Below are 25,568 nucleotides of genomic sequence, written 5' to 3'. Positions count from 1 at the left end.
ATTCGGAAATCCTTCGAGTGCTTCAACGAAAATTTGCCAAAACTGGCACTTATTCTCCCGACTGCATCGCACAATTGAAAAAAATGTTGCTTGACGTTCAGCATTGAATGGGTGAACGAAGGGGAAGAACAAAACTGCTCACCTTCTCAACTCTTTTGTCTTTGGTTTTACGCTTTTGCCCATTGCGTTTTATACCGTATTGAATCCCGAAAACTCGAGCCTTCAAGGGAAGTCGAAAACAAGTTCAGTTGAGAGTTCGAGTTGGAGGGGAATCGAAAAAAAATGTTCGATTTTATAGCGGGAGGTTTGAGTTGAGGGTTGGAGTTATCAAGCTTCACCTGTTGTTTTCTTTTATTTGCGATCGATTCCTGGTGAATACTGCCGTGAAATTGGCCTGTGAAGGTTTACTGCCCTCCTTACATTTTGCTGTCAAGACGTTTTTATTTATCAAGCAAATTCAGATTCCAAAGCAAGACTTATTGTTATTATTAGGGGGTGCAGCCGCTACCCATCCACTCTTTCCTTGAATTGGATATGCCCTTATCGATTATGCTAGCAGAGATTTTTTTGGGTAATGTTGGGAGACTTAATGATTTTTTTGGGTCCTGAGTTTTGCCTCCATTCGATTATCACCGTATTTTTGATCCCGGAGTACCCCCCCCCCCCCCCCCGGGGCCTGGGATCGCGATACTGCCGCGTTCGTCGTCTAGCGGGGCTGCGAAAATCGAAAGTAAATTCCCAGTTCCCTTATTTACAGGCAATAAAATGGCGCCAAGCAGCTTGCAGATACGAGAAGAAGAACAGCCGCCCGATAGGCCAACCTCGTTCCCAGGGCTTTTCCCTTGCCGATAGGCCAGAACCCGCAAAAATTGCTAGAGATCGGAGCCTGAAGCAAAAGAAAGGCAAATATAAGACCAGGGGCATCTATCTGACGTAGAAAAAGTTCCATATCCTGATCGCATCAAAAAGCATACTGTAAGAAAAAAAAAAGCATATGCTACTTTTAGTCTTAGATTTGTTGTATAAAACAAAGTTAAATTCTGTACGCATTGCATGCCTACAGTTTTTGCTTCGACGCCATCCTCTGGTCAGCGGTTATATTACGCAACGTGGTGAAAACTCTTCCTTTTTCACGTGTGTCCATTCCATCATGGCGCATTACAACTTCAAGAAAATTACGGTTGTTCCCTCGGCAAAGGTAAGGATCAAACAAGAATTGAATCAGCTGTTTGAGTTTATAAGTTACTGATAAAAGTTATCAATTGCTCTAGGACTTTGTCGACATCGTTCTTTCGAGAACTCAGCGGAAAACTCCAACCGTAATTCATCGGTAAGCGAAGTTGTTTATATCAGCTGTTTAATAGTTTGTGTTCGGTTTAAAAAGCCATGGACATCCTTGCGATTGTGGCACTAGAGTGTCTGTGTGAGTGTTGCTTACAAGTATTATCTTTTAAATGGTTATTTAGTAACGTGATTTATAGATACAAGTATTGCTTGGCTAACTGTTTTACTGTAACTGAGCTACAGTGCATGTACTCATTCAAAGGGTTTTTAATTTTATAGAGCCGGTAGACTTCATCAAGCCTCTTTCATATATTCACATGAAATTGTTGACAATTTAAGTTATTTTATAAGGAAGACCAATCGAGAAAGAACTGAAGTACACTTACATTGTATCAACGACATTGAAGCTTTATAAAACACTTGAAAACCCTACGCCATTCATGGCTTGATTTCATTTACAGCAGTACATGTAAGCTTAATATTTTAATGCCTGTTGTTTGTATTTCTTCTTGTACAAAAAGTTGCTAGCTGTAACTGTATAAGCTTCAATGACAGACTAGTGAGCTTGCCTGTAAATGTTGTAATTTACTGACCTCAAAGCTGTAAATGTTGGCAAAACAAAATAATTAGGGATGTAGCTAAGAAAACACTAAACCAGCTCATCAACAAGCCCAGCTGGCTTTTTAGGCCTTGGCAGGTCTAAAGGTTTACCCAAGTCTTCGTTTTCATGTGAAACTTCAGCCGGATTTAAGTCATCTTTCAGCTGGTAAAATTAGCTGGCAGCCGGTGCTTAACGACAACCCTGAATAATAGTTATTTCTGATCTATGTGCATGAGAATTTGACTAGCATACAGTTAATGCATGTGGGTGTCCTGTGCTTAGTACCCTTTCTATTTAACAATTAGACAATGAGCTTTTGATTTATAATGAGTGGTGCAGTCAACTCTTGTTATAGCAGACACGCTCGGGCGTTGTTTATTGTCCGTAATAGCGAGAGTCCCGCTATATTACTAATAGCGGGAGTCATTTCCAGTCAAACCTCTTTCGCCAGGGATCTGGATTTTGACCGTGATAGCGAGTGTCTGCAATAGCAGGGTGTCTGCAAGGCGAGAGTTGACTGTAGTTGACAAGGTCCTACAGTAGTTCCAGCTGGGTATTACTTTGATGTACTATAGACTGACATGTGATTCTCTCTGTTTACTAGACACTTCAAAATAAGCCGGATTCGTGGTTTTTACATGAGAAAGATCAAGTTTACACAACAGAATTATCATGACAAACTAACCCAGATTATCACAGATTTTCCCAGGCTGGAGGTATGTTTGATAAAGGTTCTAAATGACTACATTTGTATACAGTACCGCTCAGAAATAAGTATCCATCGTATACGCACCTTAGACGCACATACGCGCATACGCACTCGAAGAATTTCTAAATTAATTTATCCAATCAAAAACTAGCACACGCACTCATGAGTATTCCAAAAGAAATCACAGGTACAGATAAACAATGTTTTAGCGACTTCTGGATGAAAACCTTGGGTGCAGTCACCTCTCGGAAAATTGATGTGGCCATCAACTAGCTGCCAAGCGTAACCATAACTCTGAGTATAAGTTTAGAAAACAGTGTACCAAAAATTAATGTCTTCGACCATTTTATGCTTACCCACAAGAATGGATACTTGCCTGGCGAATAGGTGTTCTTTACAAGAATGTTTTAACTATTGTTTGTTCAAGTCTACAATGAATTTTAAAAGCATTCACCATTTCTTCAGTGTAACGTTTGATTTTTTTTAGGATATCCATCCATTCTATGCTGATTTGATGAATGTTCTGTATGACAAGGATCACTATAAGCTAGCATTAGGACAGATAAACACTGCAAGACACTTGATTGACAAGTAAGACTATTGCAACTACTGTACACAGTACATGTACATGTATAATTATGCTGTGGTTCATTTGTCCCCTTTTGGTACAATTTGATATTTTCCTTTGTTTTGTATTCATTTTCATATTATTACTTGTTTAAGAAAATCTAAATTGTGCAGATCCTTTGTGGAAGAATTTAAAGTTTATGACAAATTTAATTTTAAAGTGAGAGGGGGTAAGGTGCAAACATGTACAAGTTGCAGAACCTCTACAAAGAATTGCTCAATCTTTCATCAGTTACCATGCATATTTGTTAACATCCTCTCTTGTGGAGGGGGGACAGGGGGTGACGTGGGAGCCTGGAAGAAAAGGGGCAGGAAGAGGAAGGATAAAGGGCTGGTAGCAGGATACTTAAGGTGGCAGGAACCTGGAGAAAACAAGTCAAATTTCACAACATTTCCTTATACACAGGCCTTCTGATAGGGTGCGGCAAAAAAGCAGAAATTATGCGGCATTTCTAGGGCAGATTATGCGGCAAGAAAGTACTATTATGCGGCAAATTATGCGATTATATCTGAGCGATTTTAAGCTTGTTTTACAAGGTTTCGGGAGATTAAAATCCATTTTGAGCATTTCAAAGAGCATAAGAAAAGGATAAATATCTGTATTAGAATGAAAATAAATTATTTTGACCTCATTTGTGTTTATTCCAATGTCAAATGGCATTCCGTGTACACTACATGACGTAGTAGAACATAGGAGACTTTAGGTGACATAATATATGAAGTGATAAGATACCGCTGACTGAATTAATGAAGGCGCACGAGTAAACGTACATGTACGTCGAACGATCAAACAATATACAATGTTTTTTACTTCATAATTCAGCCATTTTGCCTTGTAAACTCCAGTACAATACAAGAAAGCAAAAATAAAAAGCAAATTTATTTGTGTGAATGTTGTTGTGGCTAAGTTGAAACTGAAAAAGGAAGTTGCCTGCTCGAAGTAATGTTGTTCTTTGGAAACCACATCAGAGACATCAGAGGTTTTCCAAGGTTTTTTTGGAGGTAAACCACCTTGAAACAAACTTGAAATTGTCTTAGAACTTAGTTAAAGCTCAAAATTGTGCAATTTTGTACGAATTATGCAATTTTTGATGAATTATGCGAAAAGTTGCGATTTGAGGTCAATTATGCGAAATCGCAACATCGCATAATATCAGAAGCCCTGTATACAGTACAGTATTTCTTGAAAGATATGGAAGAAATACTTAAGATAGAACCACCACGGAAAGGGGTGGGAGGTGGGATAACAGTTTTTTTTTAACCATGTGTCCAACTTAATATATGGTATAAAATTTATGTTTCAACAGTGTTGCCAAGGATTATGTGAGGCTCATGAAATATGGTGACTCTCTGTACAGATGTAAACAATTAAAACGAGCAGCTCTGGGAAGGTATGAAAGTTCTCTGTGTACTGATTTTGTTGGTCTATTGGAGAAATATGCATTTCCTTCATTGTTAGAGCCGTCCTCAAAGTTTATAAATCATCAATAAAGCTCTGACCCACATTATTTGTAACTAAAAACATACGGTAACTTTATTCACAATTCAAAAATTTTTACAAAATACAATTGATAAAACTGTTGTAAATTGTTTCAGGATGTGTACAATAATGAAAAGGCAAAATCAAAGTTTGCAGTATTTGGAACAAGGTGAGACATTTTCTTATATCTTTTTCTCTCTCTTATTAAGCTCTATTTTTATCCACAAATTTATTATGAGCTTTTCATATGAGTTCTGCTAAAGAAGGTTTATCAAACACTCAAGACAGTGTTTCATCAGCTATCTAAACACCTCGAATTTTGTCAAAAATACTCCGCTACACATCGTAACTCTCTTCTCGGTGTTTGGGATACCCTGATGAAACACTCCAGTCTCTTGTGTTTAATATTAATATTACTTGTTAATGAAAAAAAAAAATTCACCAGTAATCTTCTGGATCAATGTTTTTTTCTATGTCTTTTTTATGGGCAAGTAATTATAACTTTCATGGTCACTTGCCTCATGGGCAACCCTGGGCAACCTACACTGTACAGTATATTTAAGATAAATGTATGTTTGTCAAAGGTTGAATTTAAGGCTTTCAAGCCATGTACATATATACATAATGTAAATTAAGATACACTGACTGACTGTATACATCCACAGTTCGACAGCACGTGGCAAGGCTTCCTTCCATTGACCCAAATACAAGAACTCTATTAGTCTGTGGGTAAGTCTTTTGACATTAAAATAATAGATCAGATCAGAGTTGCTTTATAATAGTGAATTTTTGCATGCAAGTAACTTTACAGTCAATCAATAATTTTAGGAACATGCATGTGTCATGATAAATGGCATGATTATGTTGCATCAAATCTCTGATGTTTCACTCATGCAAGATGAATAATAGAGCCTGGAAAGAGGGAAATCCTTTTGCTCTTGCTGACAGCAGTCAGTACACTGCACGCACAGTGTACAGCAGTACACTGTGCACTTGCTATCTCTGTACAAAGTTAATGATGACATTGTATGCCACTTAAAAACGTGTTATGAAAATACAATGTACATCAATTTATAAGATCAGAATAATTTGTTTATTAACAAGGCTCTTTTTAATTGTCTATCAGCTTTCCAAATGTTGGAAAATCAAGTTTTATGAATAAGGTAGGAGGACACCTATAGAAAACACAGGTCAATAATTTTTGTCTTACAGCTCATTTCTGCTCCAATATAGCTCAGAAAAGTGTTTCATATACATGTATACAATATGTGTAGTACTTAATATTCAATGGCTGAGATTTCATGTATTTTTTTATGTACAAACTGCATTCCATTTTTTTGGAGAGAATCAAGACATTTCTATATACGCGTAAATGTAAAATAAAAAATAATGTAAATGTTGTTTATAGTGGTCATGCACTTAGCTTCGAGATACATATGTAGCTAGTTTACAGGCGTGCCACTGAAACAGAGTAAACAAGTATTCTGAATGAACATAACATGACTAAAAATCCCAGCTGGCAGGAGGCAGACCAATTGGCTATATACAAAGTGTGCCTGAGGATTTGAACTCGGGAGGACCAAAAACAACCGAATTACAACACCAGCACCCTAAACCACTCGGCCAAACTGCCTCCCTTATATGCAAATTCACGGGTATGTTTTACCGCTGTCTATCTCAATATATACAGTTAATTCATAACACTGGTCATACAATTGCTTATTTCTCCACAAGGTGACAAGAGCAGATGTGGAGGTCCAACCTTATGCCTTCACGACCAAGTCCCTGTTTGTTGGTCACATGGACTACAAGTATCTCAGATGGCAGGTCAGTTTCTGTACATTGTGATGATGAGGTATAATTATGTTGCTTACAATTTGCATCAAGTAATATAAACACTCAACATACATTTGTGACCCTCCATACGAAAACATGTCTTATCAAACATTGTAAATTAATGAAACAGGGTTTGAGAAGGGTTTTCCCGAAACCCGGTTTCCAAAGGGTTTCAAACGGGTTTCTAAAGGGTTTCGAATGGGTTTCCAAAGGGTTTTGAACGGGTTTCCAAAGAGTTGAAATCCAGAGTGAATAATAAAGATGGTAAATTTCAAGCTCGGTGATAAATAGTGAAGAAATTATTCAACATGACACGAGCGTGGGACAAAGAAAAAATTTGAGTCCCCGACGGGAATCGAACCCATGACCTCCCAGATAGCGGTTGGGCGCTCTAACCAGAGTGTTTCGAAAGAGTTTCCAATGACTGTTTCCAAAGGGTTTCTAAATCGTTTCCAAAAGACATGTCCAAAGCGCTTTTAAACTGACAGCCAAGCTGTACGAAACATTCCTCGCAAGTACCACAATGTCGGTTTTACTTAGATAGCGTTATGAAAATTACCTACAGCACGTTGCTCCAACTCATTTCTATAAAAAAAGATTGTGCTGCTAGTAGTCTACAGTGCATATAATGCTGTTTATAATGTAAATTAACATTTTCTGGTACATGTTGCAATCAGACGTGTAGACCGTATTGTCATGTAACAGTTAAATGTTGTAAAATGTTATTTATCGTCGTTGTAGGTGGTTGACACTCCAGGAATCCTCGATCACACACTAGAGGAAAGAAACACAATAGAAATGCAGGTTAGAATAATTTATTGTATCAACTGGTCGGCATCATTCAATAAATCTCATACATTCTTTAGTTGGTTTATGTCCATGGTCAAACATGAAAAAATGACTTGTAATTGCAATAGCTATTGAGATGTTTACTAGTCAAATTACGTGCAAATGAACTGTACATTGTACAGTTTACATTGTGAACTTGTAAAATTATCCAAGACAGTATTTTCTTTTAGAACTACAAAATGTACAGGTATCGGGTACAAAATGACTGTTTTATCCATAGTGAATGATCCTTTAGACCGGGGGGGGGGGAGGGGACTGGGGGAGAGGGGGATGGTCAAACTTAATGTAAATGTACATATTAAATAAATAAATAAAATGTGTCTTTATTTCAATTGATAACATACATATCAACAGTAATAATGATAAAAATATTAAAAAGAGCCAAATACACGAATAAGAATAAAAATTAAAAACTTAGTTACAATCTGATGACTATTTATTAAAAAAAACTGTATAAAAACTAAGAATTAATTGCTAAATTATATCTAAAAGCTAACCTATTACTAAAACTGTTCTTAAAATGATCAGTTTTTATTAGGGGCAATGCAATATAAGGTTTCCTTAATTGGTGGGCAGAGCAATGCCGCTTTGGTAATAATTTGTACTGTGGGTGGTTTTCATCTGCACTAGTCTTTTCAAATAGTGTGCAGTCCGCTTTCTCAAGAAGGTCGTTTATATAAATGTACAGGTGTAGTTCAAAAGATGTAACCTTCTGACTCTAGCAGGGCTTGAGACCAACTTTTCAACTCACTGGTTTACTGGCTAGTGACATGTCAGATTTTACTAGCCAAAAGTAATTTTTCACTAGTCACTGACAGGTATATTTATTACTATCAAGAACAGTTGACTTTTCCGAGTTTTTCATTAGTCAAATGGCTAGTAGGAATGCTAAACCTGGTAGCCAAAACCTAAAGTTTAGTAGCCTTTGGCTAGTTGGCTACCGTTAGTCTCGAGCCCTGTGACTAGCTTATTTTGAGCCAAAAGTAACTTGATTACCTTTAGTTAGTTAGTTTATCAACTGAGTATTTAATTTTATTTGAAATCTTGAATTGTTATTATTATCTTCCAGGCTATCACAGCTCTTGCTCATCTCAGAGCTGCCATTCTGTACATCATGGATATTTCAGAGCAGTGTGGACACACACTTGAGGAACAAATTGAGCTGTTTAATGGCATTAAACCTCTCTTTGCTAACAAACCACTGCTTGTGGTGATGAACAAAGTGGATGTGGTTAGACCCGAGGAATTGTCAGAAGAGAAGAGAGATCTTCTCAAAGCTTTTGATCAAGATGGTATGCTTAGATTTTTTCAATATTAGTTCTTGCGACCTTTGAAAGCCACTTCCCACACTTTCTTTTCTGGCTTCCTGTACGCTTTGTGGTTCCACCCTCCTGACTCCCTTCACTACCTCTATGACACTGATAGTTAATACATGTACATGTACAATGTACATGTAGTTAGAAAGTTGGCCCTTTACAGTAAAAACGTGAAAATTACTGCAGAATGAACAAAATGAACATGACTTCAAAACTGAAAGTTTTAAATCACAATTCAGTCTGTGCGCACAATTTCGCTAAAATATGAAGTTTTAAAGCGAGTTCATATACATAGAAAAACAATAATTTCTAATTTCTAGAAATTATTATTTTAAGGAAAATGAGTTTGAATTCTACTAAAACAATTAGATTATTTGCGCTCAATTTCTAAGTCGGCCTCACCAACTACAGTATCACCCCATAAAAATCTCGTGTTCATATATTATCTAATTGTTAAGTATTATAAAATTCATTGTACACGATTGTAGGTGTTACACTTCTGCCCATGAGCACAGTGAGCGAGGAAGGCGTGATGACTGTCAAAACTGAAGCCTGTGACCAGTTGTTGGCTCAGAGAGTGGAAGTTAAAATGAAGAGTAAGAAAGCCAAAGACGTTATGAACAGACTTCATGTTGCCATGCCAACTTTGCGAGACCAGAAAGAGAGACCACCATGCATTCCTCAGGTACACTGTAACCTACTGGCAGTGTGACGCAGCTACAGCGCTGTGTTACATTCGTCATATTCAAATGAACTGTACAAAAAAGTCATGTACATGTAAGTCAGTAAATTTCTCTATTCACCCTTTAAAGAAAGGAGCAGGGCAGGGTATCTTTGGTATCTTTTTGACCCAATCTCACGCAACCACGCCATTCAGACATTTGAAATATCACGCTTTTTTTAAAATACTACAACTTGAGGAAAAAGTCTTATTAATTTGAATGAAGAGTTAGGTTTTTTCCGTTTACCACCCCACAAAAAAAAAAAAAAAAAAAAAAAAAAAAAAAAAAAAAAACAAAAAAAAAAACCAAAAAAACAAAAAAAAAAAAACACCTTTAGGGCTTCCATTTTCGTACGGTGTACTTTCAGCTGTACTTTGGTAGAGATGAATGCTAATCGAGTAGGGAAGAGCTTAAAACCAACAAAAGCTTGCCCAGAATGAAGGAAATTGCTTCTCTGCGACTAACATTTTTAAAAATTTTCTGGGGGAGTATACCCCCAGACCCCCCTTAAAGTACAAGCCTCTGGGTCTCACTATCGCCCCTTTGGAGCAATTCAATTTCTCACTCCATACCAACCAAAAAACTTGGCATCTATGTGGGTTGGGCAAATTTAGCATAAAATAATTATGTGTGACATGTACCATCACTACATGTACCTTGGCAGGGGCCTTACTGTCTTTGTAAACCTTGTTAGTAACTTTTGTTTTGTAAAAGATGTGACTGCCCTTCCTGATAAAATGCATTAACTTAAACAGACTGTCACTTTTAATGTTCCTCTTTTAATTCAAAAGAATACAACTTTTGTATTAAGTTTGAAGAAATTTTTAAGGAAACCAAGTTGATCTGTGTCATAAAAGAGAACACAGCTACGGTAAGAAGGAAGCCCCAGGGGGGGGGGGTACTTAAAGTGTACATGATGGGGGGGGGGTCCGATATATTTTTTGGGGGTTGAAAATCTACATGCTCTGTATTTTTTTGGGTCAAGAGTTCTGTCATAATTATAATTTTTTAGGTCTTGAAAAAATATGGGTATTTTTTTAAGTCTTATCTCCGCGTGAACTTTTCGTTTTGGGTTTTCATTGCGATCAGTGTATCAGAAAAATATTCAGACATTTGAACTTTTTTTCACCTACGTGTGTTCCGGAAAAACTGTTTATATTAAGAAGACAAAACAATATACATTAAATTTGTAATCTTGTTTACTTCTCCTGTTTTTCTCTATGACTCATTACAGTGATGTCCATCAATGATGCCAGGTATTTTTTTGGGTCTAGAATTTCAGGCTTGTGTATTTTTTTGGGTTTGCAATATGAAGCTTCATTGGACCCCCCGCCATGTATACTTTGAGTACCCGGGAAGGGTAAGCCGGGAAGCAGTGCCTGCTTTAAAACTTAATTAAAAGTGCATTGTATGCACTCATGTATAATTAAATTTATCAGCCATCCTCTTCAAAAAACATTGGAAGGGAAACAATGTGAAATGACCAAATTCAGCATTTTATGGAGAATGAAGTTCAGAACAATCAGTTTTGAGGGGGAATTTGCATTATTATTTGTTATCAATTAAATTTAAACATTTGTACTATATGATACTGTACCTGTTCCCAACAATTTTGACAACAAGCCATTAAAATGAAGAGTTAATGCATTGTTCGAGTGATTTTTTGTTCTATTTTAAAACAGGCTGTCCTTGACAAGAGGCAAGCCATGGCAGTGGAAGGTGCCGAACCAAAGAGAAAACTGGCAAAGGATCTGGAAAACGAACTGGGAGAAGATTATTACATGGACATGAGACAACACTGGGATTTGGCAAAAGATGATGAAAAACATGACATTTTACCTGAGATCTATCTTGGGAAGAATGTGGCAGACTTCATTGATCCAGACATCATGAAGGTGGGTACTTACAGAACCATCACTTGTTACAAGGACTTTAACCCTTTGACTCCTGCACCGGCCTAAACCGGCCGCAAAGGATCGGGGCATTTGTCCCGCTTGTGACGTCATCACCTTTCACCCAGAAAGGCGACATCTATGCTCAAATTGTGAAGCAGTAGAAGACCTTTTCCAACGATAACTAAACCAGCGCATGGAACTTGAAATATGCACCAAAACGCTTCAAAATTTTAGCGAAAAACTCAGAGGAAAATTGCCTCTTTCGACCCTTTGCTTGTCCATTGTAAGTAGTTCTTGCCTCGTTTCGCTTTTGCAGAAATTCTTCTACTAAAAGAAGCCTGCTAGAAGGCTAAACACTGCAGCAAAAAGAAAGGAAGAAGAAAAAAAGGAAAAGCGAAAAAAAAAAAAAAAAAAAAAAAAAGCCTAAAGTGGTAGGATGGTTTATGTCCAAAATTTGACTTGTGCGCATGCACGAGCTAAAAAGTTGTTAAACATCATTCTGGTGAGAAATACCAGGATGCATTTTATGTTTCGAGGGCTGAATCCTTTGAGTGATTTAGAGCCATTAATTTTTTAGCTTATAATAGACCTTAAAAGGACAAAAACACCTAAAAAATGCGTTTTTTTGGAAAATCTCCAGGAGTCAAGGGTTAAGCAACTCGTGAACTGTTGTGTACTATCCGATCTAGAAATTTTAAATATATTTATAGTTTTCTTTTTTTTAAATTTATATTGTTTCCTCTGAGATAATTGTAGCTATCACTACATGTAGCTACTCTGATAAACTGAGTTCAAATAAACTTAAGGTATGTATGGAATGTATCGGGTATGTAATTGTACTGCAAGATTCTGACAAATGAGCCTGTGCCCATTTTTACTTTGAACAAAAGGATTATTTTTGTGGGCTTTATTTTTGGAAGAAGTCAATTAATTGTGTTCTTGTTAATGAGGAAGAGTATCTAGTATGGATAAGAACTACTGGTAATGTAGTACATCAGTCTGTTCAGAACTTTTTTGGTTTCCGTAGCATGAAGTGACTAGGAGTATCATTATTACCCCCTGGAGAGGATGCTATGCAGGGTTATTGATTTTTTTGTGTTGTTTCTTATTGAAAAAGTGTTTACCTCGGTACATGTACATTATATGCCTCTCCCCACCCATGTCTGTAATGGATATAAGAAATAAGTGTAATTGCTGGGGTGAAATATAGTATTACCCCCTTGTTCCAGAGTCCAGCAAACTAACCATTACACCACCATCCATCCCTTATTGCTCTATTCTGTAGTAAACAGTAGTTTATTACTTAGCGAAGGCAAGAGTTTTTTGCTTTTACGATCTCAAGACATGAAATATTGCTTTCCCTGTTACAGAAATTAGAAGAGTTGGAGAAAGAAGAAGAGTTGCGTGAAGCTGCAGGGCTATACGACTCAGAGCCGGTGAGTCACACTTTATGTTGTTGAACATGAAGTAAATGGTTTATGAGTTACCATCTTTCTTGCCTATATAAATGTGTTCAAGTCCACTTTGACTATTTTGAATGACACAGTCAGGCCTTATACCATTTTGTTTCATTTTTTTTAAATGTTTGAGTGTTTGCAATTTTGTTATATTTTAGGAAGAGTTAGACTCTGAAGAAGAGGACATTAGAAGTAAAGCTGAACAGTGAGTTCTCAAGCATCATGGTGAACTTCCTCTACAACACACAAACACAAAAATCAGAAAAGAAATTAATTATACCTGTAGCTCTCTAGATGTACTGTACATGTGCTGTAGTTTAAGTGATAGACAAATTAAATAAGATAAAAATTGAAGCAAACGTCAAAATAATACCTTACCATGGTTTCCAGGCAGAAAAAAAAACTGAACAAAAGAATCAATAACCTCCATACAGAAACTGAAGACCAAAATAATTAAAAAAAAAAAAGGGAAAAAAGAAAAAAAAAGGGGAGGAGGTTAAAAAGATGGTTGTGTGGGGAGGGGGTGGGGGTCAAATAAGAATGGTTGTGGGTGGGGGGGGGGGTCAAACAAGAATGGTTGTCATTGGGTAAGACAAAAAGAAGCTAAATTTGTACACTTTTCAAGCTACACCATCCTTAAAATTGCTACTTTAAGCACTTAGTTCAATCTGTACTCTTGAATATTTTTTCAACAGAATCCGAGAAAAGAAGAAGCTTGTTGTCAAGGCGCATCGGGAAATGAAGCCAAGAAACAACAAGGCAAAACTGCCACGCTCCACATTTCTAAAGGCGAGTTTAAACTAAAATTTATCAAACTTCATACATGTCACTCAGCATTTACTTGGTACGGTAGTTAAATTGCTGATTTCCTTTGTTGCTATATGTTTTATTAAATTTTTTTATTTTTGTTTAAGTTTGATATAAAGTTAAAACCACTTGTGGTGATCACAGAGATAGACTGTTCACAGTCCCCTAGCTCAGTATCCTATTTTTTTTGTGAAGTGGTAGAGATTGATCCTGGAGTTGCATAAACTGCCATCTTGGTTCCTGATTGGAGTGAAAACTGGGAAGAGTGCTAAAAGCCCGTAGGTAGGGGTGTGGGATGTTAAAGTCCACAGGCATTTTTTACTTTCCCTAGTTTTCGCACCTGTCCAGGAACCATCGAACTCAACGATCGATCTCTACATGTATGACTTCTTATAGTTCACCACTAAATTTTCTCCGATTCTGATTGGTTTAAATTGAACACGTGACACGAAAGTGCTCGTCTGCCGGAGGGCACTATCAGCCCATAGTGCCCTCCTGTGAAAAATGCCCAGATCGATAGTGCCTGCCTGTAACTGTTTTTTGTAAACAAGCTGCCTACAGACAAAAGAACCCAACCAAATTCACTGCATTTAGTGGGTTTCTCGTCTGGTTTTGTTTCGCTTTTAAATTTTGGCTTTCAATTGAGTTTTTTATCCTCAAAATTAAAAATAATTTACGATGCTTGTTTTTGTGTGTGGGCGCGGAAGAAAATTTAGTGGTGAACAATGAAGACAATAGAGTGTTTCTCTCTCGGAACTAACGGTCTGATAGTTGCCCCTTGGAAATTTGATGTTCTTAAAACTAGCATAATTATTTGCCCTCGAAGCATCGCTTCTCGGGCTAATATTTGTTTTAAGAACATCAAATTTCTGCGGGGCAACTATGGGCCAAAAGGTAGTGTGGTTATGCTAACAGCTGATAGTTCCTCAACAGAAACACTCTATTGTTAAAATGGAAAAATAGGATGCTGTGAAGAGTGTATAACAGCAGAGACAATCTTGAGAGCATTGTGATCAGTGGTGTAATAAATTCGTTAGTGGCTTGAGGTGAAAACATTTTAGTAGCTAGTACACACAGAAAGCATGTTACCTGTTGGCAAGGGTGGGGCAGTGTACAACCCCGTGACAAGTGTGGAAAGGCGTGAAACTTGGTTGAAAACGTGGGAAAGCATGCAATCGGTAAATATGTTTCATGTACCTGGCGACAAGCATGAAAATTTAAATGGGCACCAAGAGAGGGAAGACATCATCCGGGTGGCATGAATTATTGTCCACTTTGTGGCAGGTGCTCACCGTACTCGTTTCACTGTTTCTGTGTGATCTTGAGTTGTACAATTTAGAATTAAAATGATTGTTTCTCTGTGTTCAGGCTCAAGCAGCCCGCAGCAGGAGAAACGACCCAGAGTATTTGGACGATGAAATGGAAGGCATTGAGGAGGTTTGTGTTATTTAAATGAAAATTTTCTTGGATACATGTAAGTTGTGAGTTGGAAGAATTGAACACTATTGTTGGTTTTAATTGATTGTTTGCAGGGAGATGGGGCAGCGAAGAGAGCTCGTTCCCAGACTCCAATGAGCCGAAAAAGAAAGAGAGCTGCCAGCAGTGGCACACGCAGCTTATCACGGCCACCACGTGACCAGTCAGGCATAGGCTCCCCAGAGGTAAAAAAAGCTAAAAATATTTGTGGGAGAGAGTACATGTAGAACCTTCATTTTACTTAATTCTGCTTATAAAAGGGCATGCAGTATCATGAGAATCACTTCGAAAAGTCAAAGTCAAAAGAAATATTTATAGTAATGGAAAATTTAAAAGTAATGGTCTAGCTTTGTTAAAAAAAAATGACTACATTGTATAACAGTCCACTAAGGTAACAAAAGATGTATTATCATGAGTTATACAGGCATGAGACTTTAAACAGAAATTGAAAACTTCTGTCAGACGTTTTCAAACTCTGCCCATGTATCATGGACAAATTGTTAAAAACTAAATACATTTTCAATTGCTCTCCTTTGAAATGATTACGTAATATCTTCACCTTGGTGTTCTCTGCGCATCTTGTGAATGGGTGAAACTATTGAGGCACAATTTTAGCTCCGTTATGCCGAAAATGCATCAAAATCGCCCTTTAAATAATTTTATGGCTTTTAATGGCCCTTTGCAGTTCAGCTGCGTTAATAAAGCTCAGCTTAGCTACCACACTCAAACTACCCTACCACTCGATCTGTTGAACAGGTCTTCTCTGCTCAGTACATGCATAGGAATGAGTAGATTTGTATCAATGGTTGATTTTCTTCACAGAAAAAGAAGAAAGCGAAAAAGTTGTCAAAGGTTGTTCAAAGGGGCATCAACCGCATGGGCAAAGCAGGTAAGTGCTATTTCTGCCTTTAATAAGCTCCAGTGAAAACAAAAAAATAGAATCACATTTAAGTTGATCTTGTAGAGAACAGGACAACCTGTTGTTGTTAACAAGCTTGTCTGTGTACAAATTTACTTCGGAACAGTAGTGGGCGTTGACATCATGGAGCCCATTTTGGCGCATCCCCCCCCCCCCCCCCATTACAGAATGGTGTTTAAAAAAACAAATAGCATCTTTCATCCTCTGCGAGTTCTCTGAAGTAAAATAAAAGGGACATTTATTATAGTGTGACCACTTGAACCAGGCTACTTTGACGAAGGCTGTTAATGGCACCTTTGTTTTCAATTAGTGTTTTGATTGCCTGGTTAGTCTTGTTTCAAAAAGCCCAGTTTAAGTAGGCCCACTGTAACAAAACGACGGCAACAACATTGTTATTAATTCCGGTGAAAAGATCCATTATTTTAAATTTGAGGTTTTTTTAACAATAACAGTAGATTTTTTATCTAAATGAAACTACCGGATGTGAAATTCGATTTTCATTCCTCTTTGCATTTTTCACTTCACAGGAGAAGCAGACAGAAAGATCGCCACAAAAATGCCTAAACACATGTTTGCAGGCAAACGAAAGACGAACAAAGTCCAGAGAAGATAGTTCACAAGATTTCTCAGCACTATGTTCTTGTGACAAATTTTATGAAAAAATAAAATTTCCGGCTCAAAGTTGTTGGCCTAGTGCTTGGGGTGAAAATATTTAAATGTCCCAAAAAACTCTTCCCTTGAAGATAAATATAACATTGACATAAACTGTTAATTCATCAAACTTTACAACAACAATTTAATAGCATTTCCCTGCACAAAAAATGGTATTGCCTAAAAACTACATACAATGATAGTACCCAACCCCTTACATTTCGTTTTGTAAACAAGTGTCATAAAAATTCCAAGTCCTCTAAAACACTTTTTAAATGTTATGATCTTAGCACACAAATGAGAAGCCATCACAAAATATATTGTTTTGACAATATATTTTGACAATTTTGAAAATTTAAGATAGAATCCTATCAGCTACAGGAGGACTACAGGCATGCAGTTTTTTTTCTCTTCGTACCAACAAACAAGTATTTGAGTCCTCTTAACAGTAAAAAAAATGTAATGATCTTAGCACACAAATGAGAAGCCAAAATTCCTTTTAAAAGAGTGGTTACTGACCTTTGTTATTTAATTGTTTTCATATTAACGTTCCAAAAAGGTTATTAAAGAGTACGTTAATTGTTTCAATTAATGAATATTACTCTATCAGAACCCTGTCAGCTACAATAAGACAACTGGCATGCAGTCTCTTAATTTCCTCACAGATACGTTTTTCAAACAAGAATTGGGAAGGGGGGTATAATTTTTACCTCAAAATTTTTTTTTTTTTTTTTTTTTGGGGGGGGGGGGGGGGGGGGTTCAGTTTTGAAACACTACACTTTTTTTGAAAACCACCGCCCCCCACTAGGACGTAATTAACGATCGGTCTCTTAAATTCAGAGTCCTCTATTAAAACACTAAAAAAAGGTAAGAAGGCGAAGGTAAAAAGGCCAGTTAATGTACAGCTTTGAACTCATATTAGTTATACCGTTGATATCCAGTACAACGTTTCAGATGGCGAATTGATACTGTTGTTTAGTTGTGAATTGACAGTGTCATCACTTGGATCTTTGTATAAGAAATGGAAGTGGATAACTCTCATTACCGAGCCAAGAACACTTAACAAGCACACACAGACTGTGACTGGTAACGAGTACCACGTGTTGGAGTGTTGGCTAAAATAGTACAACAGTATCATGATGAAGTTTTCTAATACAAACAGGACATTGGAAAGCAGCTGCATTCTTTGTACATTCTCCTTTGAGTAATCTTCCGTGTACACTACTGAAATGTCATCTCTAAGCCAATGGGCGCAGAAAAAAAAGACTAACACGAATCCATTCGAAACCCCGCAATCACCTTGTCGGCAAAGCCAAATGGTGTCAGCTGTCACTATCGCAGAAGAATGAAACAACAAGACGCCGATAACCCACCACTTGTAGCTGACAATGAAGTAACAAACAGCAAATAGTCGACTGCTCAAGAGGAATACGTGCGTAACAAAGAGAACAAGTTTGTGTTTTACTGTCAGGTTATCGATAACCTCTTGATACCAGTACTGATCAAAGGTTGTGAACGCCCAAGCCAGACTTAGGAAAGAGACAGGTAAAGAAATGATTTGAATAATCTCCACCTGTTCCTCTTGTACACTCACGGCGTACAGTTGGAGTACAAACTGCGGGGCTGATTCAACAACTGACTCAAACAGCACAACAGTGTCAATGTGCTCCAGTAGGTTATCAGCTTTCTCTTTGCTGGCCGAGTCAATTTCATCGCCACGCCACCATTTCTTTATGCAAAAAAAAACCTTCCATTCTCGCAAAGGCGGCTGAAAATGGATGAAAACCACAAAGAATAGTTTGCGTACATATTCTGGTGTCACTGTATCGATCCTGATGAACAGTCTTAGCTAAGTACAATATCGTGAACACCAAACATGGCAAAATAATAAAAGTGAGCCCCACACCAAACCATGTTTTGTGATCTGTGCGATAGAATTCTACCAGTGTCAGTATATCGGTGATCGGATCAGCAAAACTCAAAATGGCTCCAACAAGAAACAACACTGGGCTGTACCACTTAAGTTCTTCCTCTCTCATACTGAGCTGGACTTCGGGACTTAAGTTGCACTAGCGTATAAGCCTTGAACAGTTTTTGGATAGCTGGAGTAATGAGTAGCTGTGTGTGAAAACACAGAACAAACTATTTCGCCTTCCAGTCGACGGACCTACCGAGACATAAAATATTTATTAGAAAGCTTGATTCAAAGTTCCGGTTGTTTTCGAAGCTTATTGTGCCGTAACGGCATGCCATCAAAGCTACGATTAGACGTCAATGAAGATCGAGAATTGGGCTGGCCCGGGTCAAGTTGGTAAAACAAATTAGTGAAACAAGAATAGTAAAAACGAGCCTCAGCTTAATATTATTGTTTGGCGTCTTTTCAGAAAAGAAGGTTTATCGAGCGAAAAAAGAAGGTATAAAGGTATTTTTCTCGCTGACTATCATTAGAGAAAGAAAATAGTAAAGGGAATCGACAAAACAAATGAAAATGAAAACCTCTAACAAAAAACTGCTGAATTTTTAAAACGCTCTGAATCCGTGATATGAAAGCCATTTTTAATGCGCAGTTGGACTCCTTACGTGAAAAGTTGTATGTTTTTCAAATAAGCCGCACGCGCGTTATTATTTATTAACTTGATTTTAGTCGTTTAAATTGTAATTTTTTACCTTTAATTTTGTTTTTCAATAACTTTAAGATGACACCGAGACGTTGCTTCCTCCTGAGAAAAGACTTCTCGATCTTAAAGAAATGTCAGGGAAAACTTAACTGTTTAATGTTTTAAATGTTTTTAATCCGCCATAATCAGACCTATTGTTAACACGCAGTCGGACTCCACACGTGCAAATTAAAATTTTTGGTTATTGAGACGAATGCACTTTGTTTCCTGAAGAAACCATATAAACGTTCGATTCATGTACCTAAACAATCCATAATTAATCAACGATGCTTTTTGTAGAATTCGAACTTTTTTGCAAGTGATCTGTGTGATGCAGAGCATGTCGGGTACACCACCCTGCATTCTTCTTTGCCATCGCAAACAACTGAAAAAAAGGCGACCTGAAAAAAGACTTTCGGAACTTAAAGAAATGTCATGGAAAATTGACTGCTTAGGGCCGAATCGCACTAGCGGACAAGTTTTAAATGTCATAACATTTTTTACAAAAACAAAATTGTCGCGACAAGTCAGAGACATTTTGAAGAAAACAAAAGGTGTAATTATTAGTACAATAGCTCTGCACGTGCTTCTGCCATCCCTGTACATTTCTCAGCACGGCCGTCTTGGGCAAACATCAAATATGCAGTACAACGCGGTAAAAAAATCTAAAACAATTGGCATTTAAAGTACGCGTTCTCATGCAGGAGAATAATGAGTCGTCTCAAGATAACTTTTTCTTTTCTCATTCTTACATTTGGCCGAAACAATTTACTTATAAATATGCTTTGCCTCTCGCGAAAAGATTTTGCGGCTGGATTACGATAGTGAGAGCCAGCCACATCACGGTGCATACTATCCCAACAACTTTTGAGTGCGTATTGTTTTTCGGTGCAATTTGGGCCAAACACAATAGCCAATCAACAACGTATTGTTATCTAGCATTACGAGGGGCATGGGAATGCGACTTGTCATGAAAAGTCCTGCCTTGAGGCATGACTTCGGCCCCTTTGATGATTTGTCCGTTTTGACAAAATTTGCCGTTGTCCAACAAGTCGTTCGCACTTGTTTTTGCAATTGTTGACAACATCTATCGCGCGTGCAACGCAGGCCAATCATAAGACAACTGCTTCTTTGTTTTCCTGAAATGTTGGACAAGTTCTAGGTCTCAAAAACCGCACTCGCACTTGTTTTCTGTAACAAGTGACACGTTAATGATGAAATCTACCAATTGTTACAAAATTTGTCCGCTAGTGCGATTCGGCCCTTAGTGTTTAAAATGATTTGGATTCGCGATAATCGGACCTATTGTTAACACGTAGTCAGACTCCACACGTGCAAATTAAAATTATTTGGTTAATGAGCCGAACACATTTTCTGTAGAAACTGTAGAAACGTTGGGTTCCTGTAACCTAAACAATCCATAGTTAAACAACGATGCTTTAGCACAACTTTTATAAAAGTGTTTTGTGTGATGCAGAGTACGTCGGCTACAGCACCCTACATTCTTCTTTGCCATCACAAACAACTGAAAAAAAAGCGACCTGAAAAAAGGCTTTTTTGATCTTAAAGAAATGTTAGGGAAAACTTTACTGCTTAGTGTTTGAAATGCTTTAGATCCTTGATAACAGGCCCTATTCTTAACACCCAGTCGGACTCCAAACGTACAAATTAAAATTATTTGGTTAATGAGCCGAATGCGCGTCAGTTTTTATTGAGTGACTTTATTTTTTTCTGATATTAATTACTTGTTTTCTTTTGACCGTTATTTTCACTTGAAAATATAGTGTCATGACACTATATTTTCACTTGAAAATATAGTGTCATGACACCCAAACGTCGTTCCTTTTTGCGTTCAACGAAAGATAACGTTTATCAAGTGTTGCTTGTGCATGCTGTGTCATGATTCAGGGGCTACTCAAAACATTTATCTGGCTTGGTTCTTCCTTGTCGCTCGGCGGAATTCTTTGGCAGGTGCAAAGGTGGTTGCTTAGCAACTCACGGAGGTCACAGTCCATTCAGAACAGACTGGCGGCACTCGGTGAAAAGATATTTGCATTTTATAGAAAGATTAACGTGCGATTAACTCACGACAAAGAAAGAGAGTTTTTTCATTCACTTATTGTGAATTATTTCAAATAATACACAATGATAATCATGAGGCTGGCCGATGATGTTTTTCAAAGCGACAAGAGTCAAATTGCCCGTGCAAATCTACATACGATTAAATATTAACATTATTTAGACTACGAGTAATCTCTTATTTTTCCCAAGGTTAGTCGAGTAGTCGAGTATGACTCACACGGGGCGATTTTCGCACGCGAAAAATCACTTAAATATTCAATAAACTGAGGGCCCCGAATAGACATCGAGTTGTACGATCATGTGTTTTACTCCTGTTAGGAGAACAAGGAGTATTTTCCGCTACACATCATTTCTTTTCACACAACTGTATTCTTAATTATAAGAATAACATCTAAGGAGAAAACTCTTTCCGCAAAGCTACTACGGGGGTCCTACAGCGAAACACCGCAACTGAAGGAGTAAGCAAGCACTATTGTAAATCGCAGTTGGCGCTGTACAGTGGGAGAAACCAGGGAGGGCGAATCGCTACGGCTGGCGGAAAAAAATTCTGAGGAAAAACAAACTGCGCATGTCAGTCGGTTACGTCCAGCCATGGTAGCCCTCTGTTTTCTCGTATTTTTCTTCGATCATTGAACACAGGAAAGAATTGCGAAATGGACGCCAGCGCAAAACGAGAGGCACGAGGATGTTGCTGGGCATGTTGGGTACAAGAGGTGCAGTCTTTGTACATGACACTTAAAATGATTTGGCGATTAAGGCGTGACCAGAACACACGGATGACATGTAATTGGGTGACAAGTGCGGGAAACCTTTAACCGGGCACAAAGAGAGAGGAATATAATGTGTCTGGGTGGCATGAATAATTGTCCGCTTTATGGGGAGGTTTTTACTGTATTTAATGGCAACAGTTCTGTGCGATTTGGAGTTTTTATATAGAACTTTAATTGTGTGTTCCTCCACGTTCAGGCCCAAGCTCAGTGCAAGAGGAAAAACGAAACAGAAAATTTAAATGAAGAAATGTAGTGAATTGAAAAGGTCTGTTTTCAGTAACATGTAGTATTTATACTGTATTCACGTTAGCTGTGACAAAAATTATTTGCAAAAAGACTGGTTCCTGACCTTTGTTATTTAATTGTTTTCATATTTATACATCCCAAAAAGGTAATTAAAAAGTACGTTAAATGTCTCAATTAATGAATATAACTCAATTAAATTAGAACCCTGTTAGCTACAATAAGACTACTGGCATGCAGTCTCTTCTTTTCCTCGCAGATTGTCATTTAAATTCTGAGTCCTCTAAACATTAAAAAAAGGTAAGAAGGCCAGTTCATAGCAAATTTCACAGCTTTGAACTTGTATAAGTTATACCGTTGATATCCAGTACAACGTTTCAGGTGGCGAATCGATACTGCTACTCAGTTGTGAATTGACAGTGTCATCACTTGCATCTTTGTATAAGAAATGGAAGTGGATAACTCTCATAACTGAGCCAAGAACACTGAACAAGCACACGCAGACTGTGACTGGTAACGAGTACCACGTGTTGGAGTGTTGGCTAAAATAGAACAACAGGATCATTACGACGTTTTCTAATACAAACAACACATTGGAAAACAGTTGAATTCTTTTCAGCTCAGTCGTTGAGTACTTTTCTTGCATGATCCGTAATGCAATGTCATCTCTAAGGCAATAGAGGCAGAAAAAAAGGGCTGACCCGACTCCTACAGCGACACCGCATTCACCTTTTTGGCAAAACCAAATGGTGTCAGTTATCACTATCAATGAGGAATGAATCAACAAGACGCCGATAACCCACCACTTGTAGCTGACGGTGAAGTAACAAACAGCAAATAGTCGACTGCTTAGAAGGAACGTGTGAGCTACAAAGAGAGCAAGCTTGTGTGCTATATTTCGGTTGCCGATAGCCTTGTGATGTGTCAACTTATCAACGGTTGTAAACGCCCAAGCTAGACTTAGGAAAGAGATAGGTAAAGAAATCATTTGAATAACCTCCACCGGTTCTTCTTGCACACTCATGGCGTATAGCTGGATTATGAACTGGGGAATAGATTCAAGAACTGACTCAAACAGCACAGCAAAGTCAATGTGCTCCAGTAGGTCATCAGTGTCCTCGCTGCCGACAGAGTCGATTGCATCGCAGCGCCACCATTTCTTTATGCCAAAAACAAACCCTTGCAGTCTCGCCAAGGCTGCTGAAAATGGATGGGAAGCACAAAGAATAGTTTGCGCACATTTTCTAGTGCCACTGTATGGATTCTTATGGATCTTAAAAAGGTACAGAATCGGGAACACCAAACACGGCAAAATAACAAAAGCGAGTCCCACGCCAAACCATGTCTTGTGATCTGCGCGGTAGAATTTGACTAATGTGAGTATGTCGGTGATCGGGTCAGCAAAGCTCAAAATGGCTCCAGCAAGAAGCACGATTGGGCTGTACCACTTGAGATCTTCCACTGACATACTGAACTCAGTGAACTGGACTTCGGGACTTAAGTTACACTAGCGTCAGTTTTTGGATGGCTGAAGTAAGGAGTAGCTGTATGTGAAAACACAGAACAAAATATTCCGCTTTCCAGTCGACGGACCTACCGAAGTATGAAATGTTGATTAGAAAGCTTGATTCAGAGTTCCGGTTGTTTTCGAAGCTTATTGTGCCGTAACAGCATGTCATCAAAGGTACGATTAGACTTCAATGATTAAAGAAAAAAGAGCAGTAAAAAGGAGTCAGAGCTTAATATTATTGTTAGGCGTCTTTTCAGAAAGGAAGGTTAAAATATTGAGCGATAAAAGAAGGCATAAAGGTATTTTTCTTTCTGACTATAATCAGAGAAAGAAAATATTAAGGGAAATCGACAAAACAAATGAAAATGAAAAACTCTTAAATAATCGTTTCATAAGACATTTTGGGCGCATAAGCTGCGAAATGTTCAAACTGGCTGAATAAAATCTTACCTGTGCTGAATTGATTGCTGAATGGCAAATTAATTTCTATTTTTGTTCGCTTGAAGGCAAGAAACAGTCCAATGCGCTCTTTGTCATTTAAAGCAAAATAAGTGGTTTCGCATTTAGACGGGGGCAAATTAAACAAACAAATTTGACAGCGCCCGACGGAAGAGCTCGGCTTTCTGATTTGCTTAGTGGACCGGCAACCGTGCTAATCAACTTTTCTCGATGAGCTGTTGGTACATAAAATTAGGTAGTGGGAAGTATACAACACAAAGTGTTGGTTTCTGCTATTTGTGGGTGATATCTGCATAACACGAAAATAGAAAAACCTTTAAATCTAAACATTTCACAGATAAAGGTCTTAAATTTACATAATAATGTCATAAGAAGCACAAGAGAGGTAATTTCAAGCACACAACTGCAAGCTTCAAATTCCAAACTTTATTAGATTTGTTATTGTGCCGAAGGGACCTTTTAACGTTGAACGAATGATTTTAACATTATAAGTATACTAATCTCTACCACTTCTTTTTTGTCCTTCTTTATTTTGTAATATATAATGCATACTTTTGGAGGGCCGGGCCATCCATCATGCAAACTACACATCGATACACAATATAATCTCAGGCAAATTACAATTAGTTTCGTATTTACACTGATACGCGCCCAAAAAATTATACTCATGTCTCCATTTATGCTTGAACATGTAATAATGCATTGGAAAACTTTCCTCAAAAGGTCTTGAAATGTTATATACCTTTTTCCTAAGTGGTGCTATTTTACAACTTCTTTTTCTAATTTACAACTTCTTAGTCTGTTACAGAGTGCAAGTTTTTGTCAGTATTAATAAAATTGAAAGTTCACAAAAAACGTGGATTTGTCTTGCATCAGACTCGTGTGACTAAAACTGTATTTGCGTCCAGACATCAACGGTGTATTTTTATTCCACTTACTTTATATTCAAAAAAGTAATTTTGTTATTTAGCAATTTTAGTAATTTTGTTATTTAGCATTAATTTAGCATTAATTTCCAGTGATACTAATAGGGCGAGGAGCGCCTTTAAATATTAGGAACTGACACGTAATGTTCACTTCAAGCTTGAAAGTGTTTAAAACTCGTAAGATCTGGGTGTTCTTAACAGCCCAAAAAGTCCAGAGTCCAGAACCATGTAAATTCTCGCTGTCATCCTGTAGCAATCATGCTGTTAGTGTACGTATGTTGGCAGATCGACA

At 37.7% G+C, this 25,568-nt stretch overlaps 2 protein-coding genes and 1 pseudogene across 2 annotated transcripts; 1 reads left to right on the top strand and 2 right to left on the bottom strand.

Annotated features, from left to right (window-relative positions):
• The first annotated feature begins 1,117 nt into the window (after positions 1-1,117).
• LOC144660592 (GTP-binding protein 4-like) lies at positions 1,118-16,659 on the top strand. The gene is made up of 20 exons (XM_078521256.1): positions 1,118-1,198; positions 1,272-1,330; positions 2,490-2,601; positions 3,082-3,185; positions 4,529-4,612; positions 4,818-4,870; positions 5,367-5,430; positions 5,828-5,864; positions 6,436-6,528; positions 7,279-7,341; positions 8,456-8,678; positions 9,191-9,387; positions 11,107-11,319; positions 12,690-12,755; positions 12,935-12,981; positions 13,472-13,565; positions 14,952-15,020; positions 15,116-15,244; positions 15,882-15,948; positions 16,506-16,659. Exons 1-20 carry the CDS (start codon positions 1,151-1,153, stop codon positions 16,589-16,591), a joined length of 1,908 nt encoding a protein of 635 aa, XP_078377382.1. The 5' UTR covers positions 1,118-1,150; the 3' UTR covers positions 16,592-16,659.
• An 865-nt stretch (positions 16,660-17,524) lies between these two features.
• Positions 17,525-18,781, bottom strand: LOC144661441 (XK-related protein 7-like; annotated as a pseudogene).
• A 3,725-nt stretch (positions 18,782-22,506) lies between these two features.
• Positions 22,507-24,156, bottom strand: LOC144660356 (XK-related protein 6-like). The gene has a single exon (XM_078520961.1). It carries the CDS (start codon positions 23,847-23,849, stop codon positions 22,731-22,733), a length of 1,119 nt encoding a protein of 372 aa, XP_078377087.1. The 5' UTR covers positions 23,850-24,156; the 3' UTR covers positions 22,507-22,730.
• Between the last annotated feature and the right edge of the window lie 1,412 nt (positions 24,157-25,568).

This window comes from Oculina patagonica, chromosome 7 (genome assembly GCF_052425735.1).
Source record: "Oculina patagonica isolate OP01 chromosome 7, crgOcupat, whole genome shotgun sequence".
Classification (NCBI taxonomy): Eukaryota; Metazoa; Cnidaria; class Anthozoa; order Scleractinia; family Oculinidae; genus Oculina; species Oculina patagonica.
This window is presented reverse-complemented; position numbering and strand designations above follow the sequence as displayed.

What these genes read in the sequence shown, in the direction of transcription:
- LOC144660592 (XM_078521256.1), top strand. Translation starts at nt 1,151, where the DNA reads ATGGCGCATTACAACTTCAAGAAAATTACGGTTGTTCCCTCGGCAAAG. An exon ending in AGAACTCTATTAGTCTGTGG is followed by an intron (nt 5,431 to 5,827) that starts GTAAGTCTTTTG and finishes ATTGTCTATCAG; the next exon opens with CTTTCCAAATGTTGGAAAAT. An exon ending in GACCACCATGCATTCCTCAG is followed by an intron (nt 9,388 to 11,106) that starts GTACACTGTAAC and finishes ATTTTAAAACAG; the next exon opens with GCTGTCCTTGACAAGAGGCA.
- LOC144660356 (XM_078520961.1), bottom strand. Translation starts at nt 23,849, where the DNA reads ATGTCAGTGGAAGATCTCAAGTGGTACAGCCCAATCGTGCTTCTTGCT.